The sequence below is a fragment of the Megalobrama amblycephala genome, linkage group LG21 (assembly GCF_018812025.1).
Source record: "Megalobrama amblycephala isolate DHTTF-2021 linkage group LG21, ASM1881202v1, whole genome shotgun sequence".
NCBI classification, from domain to species: Eukaryota; Metazoa; Chordata; class Actinopteri; order Cypriniformes; family Xenocyprididae; genus Megalobrama; species Megalobrama amblycephala.
In genome coordinates this window covers 14,788,044-14,799,974 of record NC_063064.1, presented here as the reverse complement: position 1 = coordinate 14,799,974, position 11,931 = coordinate 14,788,044, and the positions used below count along the sequence as shown (strand labels likewise).

Below are 11,931 nucleotides of genomic sequence, written 5' to 3'. Positions count from 1 at the left end.
CAGTTTCAAGCTTCAGGTAGTTTGAGGGCACTTTTGCTCAATAATTTATTTTTTCAGTTTGAAACTGGATGACTTTAATAAGACATGGCTTTGAAAAACAAGAGTGTTAAAAATGTATTAACTTCGAATGTAAACTTCATGCAAAGGTTCATGGCTTTAACTTCAATGCCCTAGAGATAAATGTGCATCAAAATCTCTGGATAAAAGACAATAATATTTAAATAGGAATACCAGCAGCTGGCTCTCTCAAGTCAACAAATAATGACTGCAATGGCCATGTCACGTCATTGAAAGTGCTTTTTACATCAGTTACCTCTGACATAAATGCTCTAAAAGCATAAAGTTAACCACAAATTGCTTAACCGACATGTCATTTCCACAATAGATGGATAGATTATAAACTCACATATTTTATATATATATTGTTTTAATGGTTTTAAGTATAATGCCCGCTCTCAGCTCTGGCCCTTAGATTAATTCAGTCATGGCCCACAGATTAATATTGGGTCATAAGGGGGATGAATGTCAACTCTATGAGTCTCTTTCTGGTTTTATGAGGTGTTCCTTCAATAAAAGACAGCAGAAACTCTTGGGCAACGTAAAAGGACTCTATTATAAATGATTTAAACGGTCAAGGGGTACAAATCTGTGATTACTTGTGAGGTAAAACATGTCATTTATAATATTATCAAAGATTAAATTAAGATGTAAATCTCTCTGAATGTAAGGAAAAGATAGATAATATTAAGTAAAATAACCCAAACCCCAAACAGACCAAGTTACAAGCCTTTGCACCTAAAATGTTGTAAATTAGCACAGACAGGACAATGCCAACACCACCCAGCAATCAGAGATGCAGAATGGTTGATTGGAGGCCGATTGCAAATGATCTGAAATTGTCAGGGAAAAACAGACATGGTCCACTGCCCTTAACGGCAAAGACAGGTCTGACACTTTCCATTATGACCGTAAGTTACGCCTGGGCTCTTTCACAATTTCATGGTTTTGCTTTGTCTGCAGTATCAGCCCTCAGTGGACCTCTGGGAGCTATTTTTAACATCATATCATGCAGTCTGTGCCAATTTGCCGTGCTTTTTAAAATTGCCCCTGACATCCAGCAAAACTCCATATGAAAAACTCTTACATTAAATAACCATAAAACTGAAATGTGTTGCATGTGCTGAAGTGGCACTCTGAGGTTGAGAAATTATTGATCGATAGAATCAAACTGCTTTTCTCGGCATTCACTTCATTGATAGAATAAACTATATACTGTCATTAAAGGTACAGTTCATTTACTCACCCTTATGTTGTTTGCTCCATGTGACTTTCTTTTCTTGAGGAAAAATAAGACATTTTGAAGAGGTTTAGGTGTACTGAATCGTTTAAGATTCAAAAAGAACACAAAAACATCATAATTTTAGTCATGCGTGCATTACTTTTAGAGTCTAACGATAGAAACAGAACGAAATTTGAAATATTATTCATTAAAAATAGTCAACTGAGCTCCACGCGACGAGTTCAGTAGGATATCAATATCGATTCGTGAATGAATCATTCATTCTTTCAAGTCTTTTCAATGAATCGGTCTGAGAGATTCGTTCACGATCAGGTTCTCGAGTTTCATGATCCGTAGTCGTTCCCATTCAATGGTTGGTTTACTCAGTACAGCGCATGACTTTAAGATATCGCATAGTGTTGTACCTCGTTTCCCTCCTTCTGGGAACAGCAGTTATATGCATAACTCATTACTGCAGGTATATTAAAGGGTTAGTTCACCCAAAAATGAAAATAATGTCATTTATTACTCACCCTCATGCCGTTCCACACCCGTAAGAACTTTAAAAATAAGATTTTTTGTTGAAATCCAATGGCTCCGTGAGGCCTCCATAGGGAGCAATGACATTTCCTCTCTCAAGATCCATAAAGGTACTAAAAACATATTTAAATCGGTTCATGTGAGTACAGTGGTTCAATATTAATATTATAAAGTGACAAGAATATTTTTGGTGTGCCAAAAAAACCAAAATAACGACTATTTTGGGTTTTTTTGGTGCACAAAAAATATTCTCGTCGCTTTATAATATTAATATTGAGCCGCTGTACTTACATGAACCGATTTAAATATGTTTTTAGTACCTTTATGGATCTTCAGAGAGGAAATGTCATTGCTCCCTATGGAGGCCTCACTGAGTCATCGGATTTCAAGTAAAATATCTTAATTTGTGCTCCGAAGATGAACGAAGGTCTTACGGGTGTGGAACGACATGACGGTGAGTAATAAATGACATTATTTTCATTTTTGGGTGAACTAACCCTTTAAGTAGCTTTTATAAACATGCCTTAGAAAAAAAACATTACTGGTGTGCATTTTGAGACAAACAAATGGCACTGATATATTTTAAGATATGTCAGTGCAAGTTACTTTCAGGTAAAACAGCTTAAACATGTTTAGTCTGTGACTAGGCCTTGTCTGTGAAACCAGGGGCATAAATCCTTGAATAAACCTCAGCTTAAGATAGAAAACTAATTAGTTGTGACATATCTGCCAGAATACATAAAACCAAGCATATATAACATTAACAATTTCTCAGTTCAAATAGGCCTTTTTCTCTATAACTTTTGTTTAAGGATTGCCAATTAATCATTCTCTGAGGTAAAAGAGAGGAAACAGAAAGAGAGATAGAACTTAAGAGAGAACAGGAAGAAAAATACAGGAAGAAAAACTCTAGATCAATTTTATGCAGATGGTTATACCAGAACAACACCATCTAAACTTTCTTTCAAGACTCTTCTGACCACTACTAAGTACATATGAGGACAAACATTCCTCAGACAGTAGCACAAAGCATCTCATGTTTCTGGCCTGTCGAGGACATTAACCCTTTGCCACTTTTAAACAAGTTCGGATACATTTTTCAGGCATATAGCACAATGGACTGTGGTCATATTTTATGCTTCAATATATGAAAACCACATATGTAGCTAGCAGCGTAAATAGCATTCTGAATCTGTGTAAAATGATAGTCTCCTATCTTATTGCTTAAACAGCAGCATTACTGACAGAATGATGGTTTAGAATCTAAACGCAGAGCAAAGCTTGAGCCAAGGATGCAAAAACATTTCCGCACCTTTAAAACCCCAAGTCAAAGATGTAGATCGAAACTAATCCTTGAATTTTCATAAGCACTGTCATTAGCAATGATGTGTATCAGTAAGCGAGGCCAGCTATTCGGATCCTTCGTTGCTCTGTGGTCTTTTGCATTAATACATTGAGCAGATGGCGAGCGTGTTGGTGTCTAATCTGAGTCAGAGATCACAGAATGCTCTGATGATGAAGAACCAAGAGCTGTCAATCAAATCTCTCACAGAAATACTCTTTAATTTCCAATACAGGACAAAAATCAGCAAATTAACGTGCATGCCTTTACTATTTTCTCTACATTTTGCTTAGTACATAAATGATTCTATTGATACAAAATATAAAAATATGTGGTACATCATTTACAGATAATTTACATTACATCCTTAACTTAGTAAATTTCTTCATTCAGTTGCCTATATACATTTTATTAATGGGATTTTCAGCCCAAAGCAAACACCATACAAAAAAAAAAAAAAAAACATCACTGTGCCTGAATGGATTACATAACGAAAAATTGCACATTAGTTGTAACAAATGTGGCAACAGTGCTGCGGATTTAAGGAGTCCCTAAAAAAGTGTAACATCCAGAATAATTTGTAAATATCACATGAGAAAGCATGCATATGCAATTGAGCCATGAACAAATTAAATTACTGCGTATTAGTCACTGATAGCCTCACAACACCGAAAAGCCTTTTAAACTATATTGACGGAAAAAAAAATCTTGTGCAAGGTTGTGCATGATGCAGCAGGTGTAACTTTTAGGAGATAATGCAGTTCTTGCTTTTCCTACGTTTGCGAGTGTGTAACTGTCCTCGGCTCCCGAATTGACCGGATGCGCCGAGTCCTGAAGAGTTGTATTTGCGCAGAAGCTCTTCGCTGGTCATGTACCTCAGCTGGACCGGTCTGGGAATTGGCTCGCCCAGAAAATACCCTTCATCTTCTGACTCGGAAGATGAGGAACAGGTCGAGCACCAATCGTCATCGTAATCGTACTGGTCCCATGAATAAGGGCCCTGGTGTCGGTGTAGTGCGGGATTTTGAAGCGTGAGGTCGGAGGTTGTCCGAGGGCAAGGTCTGAAGGGCTGCTGTCTCAGCCTGCCACTTCCACTGCCGTAGTGGTCCCGTGACCCACGGGGCGGAGGGAACTGGTCATAATCCTCACGAACATGAAGCTGAGATCGTTTGGGAGGTGGGCGGCGCTCGGCAGCAAGGTTAAGTGCGTTTTCCGAACGGGAACGCCTGGAACGGCGAGAGCGATGGTGGTGGTGTCGACGCCGTGGCTCTTCGTGGTCGATGCTTCTACGGCGGGTCCGTTCACTCATGGGTGGTAGACGGGCGTTGTTGGCGTTGCTTACCAAACTTGCGCGATCCTCCTCCTGATAGGCAAAACCAGGTGGTAAAGCATTAATTCCAGGAGGTTCACGGGGGTATTGCACGGGGAATTTGACTTGCACCGGGGCTTCGAGCTCCAGGTAAGGCTGCGCGGAGTTCAGGCTACGCAGAGATTCAGAGCTGTGAAACTGCACAGAGGAGTTGAGGGTGCCCATGTTGCTCTTTTCAGACACGTTCATGCCAGAATCTTTGCTCAAGTCTGGCATTGAGAAGCGAGACAAGTGCTCCTGCCGTTTACCGCCGCCATCTGCAGAGGTGCCTGTAGACATGAGACATGTAAGACAGCTGTAATATTCTCTTGCCTTATAAACTGAGTGACAATACACAAAAAAGTTGAAAATAATAAACTGGATTCGTTAAAATTCGTTAAGATTTTTAAGATTTTCAGTTCTCAATCCACTAGAAACATGATTCAGTAAAATATAACTATGGTTTAAAGGGTTAGTTCACCCAAAAATGAAAATTCTGTCATTAATTACTCACCCTTATATCGTTCTACACTCGTAAGACCTTCGTTCATTTTCGGAACAAAAATTAAGATATTTTTTGATGAAATCCGAGAGCTCTCTGACTCACCACTTTCAAGTTCCAGAAAGGGTACTAAAGACATTGTTAAAATAGTCGACATGACTGCAGTGGTTCAACCTTAATTTTTATGAAGCGACGAAAATACTTTTTGTGCACAAAAACGAAACAGAAATAACTTTATTCAACAATATCTTTTCTTCTGTGTCATTCTCATACGCTGTTTACGTCCAGCGCTTCCAGGTTCTACGTCCGAACGGCGACACGTTATTGGTCGGCTCCTGCGTCAGCATCACGCGCATGTGTCGCGCTGGTCACGTGATCAGCGTCTGCCAATACTGAGCTGGTGTTCAGACATAGAACCTGGAAGTGCTGAATGTAACAGCGTATGAGAATGACACAGAAGAGATGTTGTTGAATAAAGTTTTTTTTTTATGTCGGATTTCATAAAAAATGTCTTAATTTGTGTTCTGAAGATGAACAAAGGTCTTACGGGTGTGGAACGACATGAGGGCGAGTAATTAATGCCAGAAATTTCATTTTTGGGTGAACCAACCCTTTAAAAGTTTGAGGTCAGTGAGAGTTATTAAAGAACTTAGTATCACAGTTTAGGCCTGGGCGATATATCGCATGCGAATGTCACGCGCATTTCGTCAGTAAAGCCAGTGACAAGCTATGCAATATCGCGTTCATTATCACAGATGAATCGCCTTCGATAATGAACGCAATATTGCGTAGCTTGTCAGTGAACTACGGCTCTGTCTATTAAATGGCGCTCCATTTGAGAGCAGGTGATGGCGATTTAGCGGTAATCAGGGAACCGGCTTTACTGACAAAATGCGCGTGACAATCGCATGCAATATATATCGCCCAGCCCTATCACAGTTTTCACAAAAATATTGAGTAGCACAACGGTTTTCAACATTTATAATAATAAGAAATATTTCTTAAGCACCAAATCATGTGACACTGAAGACTAGAGTGATGACTGATGAAAATTAGGCTTTGCCATCACAGGAATAAATTACACTGTAAAATGTTGAAATATAGAAAAGTGATTTTAAATACTTTTTTAAATGCATTTTTGATTAAAAAAAAAAAAAAAAAAAAAAAACTTCTTTCAAAAACATTATAAAAAAATCTTACCAACCATAAACTCTTGAATGGTAGAGTAAATAAAAAAAGAAGATAAAAAAAAAAAAATACTATAATAATAAATGAAATGGTGAAATAAAAAAATAATAAAATACCTGTAGCATTAGATAGAGCCAGTGACTCCATAGAGCCGTGTGGTGTCTGCTCCAGTGGTGTGAGTTGTTCGCTAAAGCCAAGTGCACTAATTGGGTTCCTGCTACGGCCCATCTGCGGTCCAACATCCTTCTCCTTCTCCCTCTGGAATACATGCAGGCTCACTGATCGCTTATCCATGAAGCTGTTGTGTGGAACCTCTTTAAAGCTCGTCTGTGTTCGCAGTGCAGGTTGGTAATAGTCCTCTGGTCCCGGCTGGAACCAGTTCTCATTCAAAGACTGTCCTTTGAGAGCAGATACAGGGGGTCTCTTGGAGGCCACAGGCTCTTTGGGCCTTGGATCTGCTGGGTGACCAGGGGACAGATTTGAGGAATAGGAAGTCCGGATGTTGCATTGACTGAGCAAATGAAGAGGGTTTGAAGAGAGTTCATTACGGCTCTCGTAACCATACATCTCAGCCTGCGTCTTCCAAGATGGAGATTCTCTGTTCAGGCTGGGCGTTTGACTGGACAGACTAAGCAAGTCCATTTGCAGGGACAGTGGGTCAACATCAGCAGAGTAACGCCCAGCTGAACCTTTCCCTCCCTGGTTTCCATCTCCTCCGCTACCACCATTATTGCTCTTGTTGGATTTGGAGCTGCTGCGCCGGGCCTCGCGAGAACGGGCGCTCTGGAATGCAGAATCTGAGGAATCAGAGCCGTTTTGGTCATCGCCAATGCTACATGCCCGAGAGCAGAAGATCTGACCCTGCTTGGGTAGAAAAGGACGACCGAGCAGGGACTTCTTACAGCGAGCACAGCTAAAACAGGCCTCTGTGGCATGCCAGTGCTGGCCATCATATGTCATCTGACCCTGGTCAATACCTGCACAATAAGAAGACATCCATTACATACAGGTCACAAGTATCTATGCCAAAATTAAATATGTAGAGTGCTTATAAACTATGGGTCAAAAAGAGCCTCCTACACAGAAAAGGAAAAACCATGTAGTTTTAAACATGCCAAGTTCTTAATGTACTCTTTGAATTCATGCTATATATATTTTTATATATATATTTTCCTGTTTTTACAAATATCATGACTTCATGCAAGTTTTTTGAGGCATCACATCAAATTACATTTTATAACCTAAACTAACTTTGTCTCATCTTAAAATATCAGATGATTTTTTTAAGACTTATTGACCTTGACACAGATTCATAATGGTTTACAAAAGTTAAGCAGTGAAGTAGAACTGCACGATTACTTATTAAAATAATATCGTGATCTCGATTCAAACACTCACGTGATCTCATTCCTAAATGACACAGATTCTCCTGTGTCTATTAAACCTTTACAAAATCACACTGGAACATTAAATTCGCTGATCCCAGAGAGAGCAGTTGTCATGTTTAGGTATGAAACAGCTTCACAAACACTCTTTTTAACCATACAGTATTATTGTTACAAATATTCGGTGTTACAAATATTACAGAAGTACTGGGATAAAAGTTTATAGTTCGGATATAAACACTTATGTCTATGGAAGTGATCAAAAAAAAAAGAGCACCTCATTTAAAAATACATCTTTACACCAGTAGGTGGCAACAAGTGAATCTTAAAAAAAAATGTATTTGTAATTGAATCATTAATTCAAGAAATAAAAAAATAAAAAAATGCTGATTCATCCAGTGAATGAAACAAATATAAGTATTTATGAGTCATTGAATAATTCACTCAAGCTGATTTTTTTTTTTTTAAATAATTCAGTCATATTAGTAAACATTTTAAAATGACTGCAGCAATTAACATTTCGTCAGAACCTCTAGTAAATTACATGTTATTTAGTTTAGTTGTCTGTCGTGGGACTCTATTTGAAACAAAAAAAATCGTGTTTCTCAATTCATCCAGAATCGTGCAGCTCTACACTGAAGCAGTTGTTAAAACTTTGTAATAATAGGGAAAAAAATCATTTTGATAAGGAAATTAAAACCATCCTAGAAGAGTTTTATTCAAGTTACTGTATACATGATTTGCATTTTTAGTGTAGTTTTAAAATAATATGTAGGACAAAATAAAGCATCATGTCACAGACTGCAAATGCACAAGAGAGTAATCCTTTAGACATGACATAAGAGCACTGTGTGAAAATATGAATGCATGTTATAGTTACATAAGCTTAAAATTGTGTGGATTTTAAAATGACAGCTACTTCAAGTAAACATATGCAGAATAAAGATGTCTTTGAAGGACCGCATCCTTCTCGTGAGGTGTAGATGTGTTTGGAGAAAGCTGATTATACGGTGTGCCACATATTGCAGAAATACATTCGATTTTAATCACAGCTCTAAAGCAGCTACACTCTAATGGACAACATCTGTTTTGAAAACCCACACTGATGCTTCCTGTTTATAATCAGTTTCATGAAATTACTTTCTGCGGTCCTGTGTGGAAACTAATTCCGGATTGAATTTCCACAAAACAAGCTGCCAAAACGTTGAACGTGAACGCTAGACTAAACTATCAACTTGAAAGTTCTTTATGTTCAATAGCTTAACGATAGACAAAAAAGCAGGTCAGTCGTCTCTTGGCAGTTGCTACGGTGCAATTTCTGCAAGAGCAAAGCGGACCGGCCTTGCACGGACGCTAAAGGGATTCCAGGTCGGCACTGATAGAATGGGCTCTTACCGATGTGTTCCCCGCAGGAATCGCAGTACTCTGCGTACAGGGACTCAAAGCAGGTGCAGCAGTATGGCCGGCCCTCTTTCATGATGTAACGCTGGCCGCCCAGAACTGTCTCGCACTCGAAACAGCAAAAGTGCTTCATGTGCCAGTGCCTGCCCTCTGCCTCTGTGCACTCATCTGCAAAAATGATCTAAGAGACAGAAGCAGAGAAAAGAGTGAGACCATTTTTCTGCAGTGGAAGTGACAGGACTGAAGCTAAAGGCTCTGCTGAGGCAACAGACTGAGCTGCAGCACAGCAGTAACTCCATTATCACTATAGAGATGAAGTTCTGTATCCATGGTAATCATGCATTGTATTCAGCTGTCTTTACATAAAATGGGAACTAGAAAAAAAAAAGGCTCAATCAGTTTTTATCTGCACAATGACAGAGTGTCTGGATATTTTTTCTTACAAAAATGCATTGATTCACTTCAGAAGGCTCCCCTGGAGTCATATGGATAACTTTTATGATGGATGAATGTGCTTTTTTGGGCTTCAAAATCATGGTTACTATTCACTCCCATTACAAAGCTTGGAAGAGCCAGAATATTTTTTTAATATAACTCCAAATGTGTTTGACTGAAAGATGAAAGTCATATTCACCTAGGATGGCTTGAGGGCGAGTAAATTATGAGATCATTTTCATTTTTGGTTGAACTAACTTAAAAACCTTAAATAAAAAGAGTGATTCAGGACGTTTTGTGCCATTTATCATTTTTTTGTTGTATATTTTGTAAATATATGCATTGTTATAGTAGGGAGTAATGGTTAAATTAGCAGCGCATACAAGATACATACTAATGTTTAGAGGTTCATGTCATGTCAGGGTGAGAGTGTCTAACCTCATCGCAGGCCGAACAACGAGGTTTGAGTCTTTCAGCATGGTGGCGACCACAGAAGATCTTCCCGTCCTGGTAGAAGTAGATAAGATCCACCAGTAGCTCGTCGCACATGCTGCACACAAAGCATTGTGGGTGCCAGCACACTCCGTGGCCCGCCCGTGACGCAAAGACGGCAATGTCACCTCCGTTTATCTGTCCCCCACACTGAAAATGTGAGAGAGTTAAAGGGTTAATAAAAGAGAGTTTTATAGGTCATTTAGCAGCAGGGCACAAGATTAAATCAATAATCATTATCTGAGACTCTAATATTATGAGTTCCCTGCAGATGTGTTTATAGATTGACTAGCTCTCCACCAACTGATTAGATATAAAAACTAAAATATGTTTTAATATACAAGTTCAAGGGAAAGTTTAAAATGGGGGAAAAATGCATCAAGCTGTTTTTTTTTTTATTATTATTATTATTTTTTACTTCAAGAACATGTCATATTTAAACTTCCATTCTGATCAGACAACCCACCCTGGAAATAATAATGTTTTAAATGTTTTTGAAAGTCTCTTATACTCACAAAAGCTGCATTTATGATACTATGAAATATTATTATAATTTTTATATAATATATATATATATATATATATATATATATATATATATATATATATATATATATTAGAATGTAATTTATTCCTGTGATGTCAAAGCTCTGTTTTCAGCATCATTACTCCAGTCTTCAGTGTCACATGATCCTTCAGAAATCATAATAATATGCTGATTTGGTGCTTAAGAAACATTTCTTATTATTATCAATGTTGAAAAAAGTCATGCTGCTTAATATTTTTTTGGAAGCTGTGATGCATTTTTTTTTTCAGGATTTTTTGATGAACAAAGTTCAAAAGAACAGCATTTATTTTGCATTTTATTTATTAACCAGAAATCATTTGTAGCATTATAACTGTATTTAGTATTACTTTTGATGAACTGAATGCATCCTTACTGAATAAAAGTATTAATTTCTTTACAAACCCCAAACTTGTGTATGGAAGTGTATTTTTTGCACATCCAAAGACAAAGCATGGAGGAAAAAAAGGGAATTTACAACAAGTGGCCACCATATTCTATCTGGTATATATAAAGGAACAGCTGACATTAGCTGGTTTCTTCATTAAAGGTCTCATTCAGCATTTCCTATATCTTGCATTATGCGGAGAGTCAGCAAATGTTTAATGGGATAGACAGATGCATGCACGTATCCACAAATACACACACTTTTGCCTCAGTTACCTTCGAGACCAATATTTATTATTGGAAAAACCGCATCTTTTCAACAGCACTGGGCTAAATGGGGGGCTTAAATCTTTAAGAGTGTCACAGTAGAGGATAAATTTAAAACATGCGAAAAAAGCCAAACTGTGTCAGTGTGACATCTGTTCCTGAGAGGTAACAGAAGGGGAGAGAAACAAGGCAGGTGGTCACAGACATGCATATCCAGCTTAGACTCAGCTCTAATTCACTTACTGGCACTTATATGACATCCCAGGTGGACTAACACACAAAACCTATAGAGGAAGCCTTAAAACCGACAATGAAAATAAGCGACTAAGAACAAAACTAGCAGTTTCAATGAACCGCTGAAACTGATCTCTTCCTGTGGCCACAACACCCTCAACCCCAAACCACGGTTTATTCAAATACCACACACACACAAATGAACACTTGCACACCTGTTCACAGATAGCTCCAGTCATGGTCACCGGGAAGGGCCTGACGTTACCGCGGCCCAGGTTCTCCCTCTTCCTCTGGTTGCTGAAGAGCTTCAGCTCTCGTTTTTCCTCATCATCCAGACCGTTACAGTATCGCACCTGCACAACAAGAGCTCAGGTCAGTAGTGTCGCGTAAACATGGACAGACGGGTGTGTAAATGATGGCACGCACAAACATATATGCATTCTGAGTGTTGACCTTTTTGTGTAAGAGCCCAAGCTGATCTCACCTCATTGTCATGTGGGGGAAGTTGATGCAGAAGCTGCTTTGATGCGATGCTTCTCCCCAGGACTGTTGACGTATGGAACTTT

The 11,931-nt window shown here is 38.6% G+C and overlaps 1 protein-coding gene across 1 annotated transcript in view; it reads right to left on the bottom strand.

The window, feature by feature from the left end:
- Positions 1–3,363: 3,363 nt before the first annotated feature.
- Positions 3,364–11,931, bottom strand: part of prickle2b (prickle homolog 2b) — a 111,918-nt gene continuing 103,350 nt past the window's right edge. The window contains 7 exon segments of the mRNA XM_048171916.1: positions 3,364–4,799; positions 6,316–7,176; positions 8,980–9,166; positions 9,859–10,062; positions 11,581–11,718; positions 11,850–11,888; positions 11,890–11,931. The exon segment at positions 11,890–11,931 is cut by the window's right edge and continues 33 nt beyond it. Of these exon segments, the coding sequence (XP_048027873.1) occupies positions 3,907–4,799; positions 6,316–7,176; positions 8,980–9,166; positions 9,859–10,062; positions 11,581–11,718; positions 11,850–11,888; positions 11,890–11,931 (2,364 nt within the window). The 3' untranslated portion in view covers positions 3,364–3,906.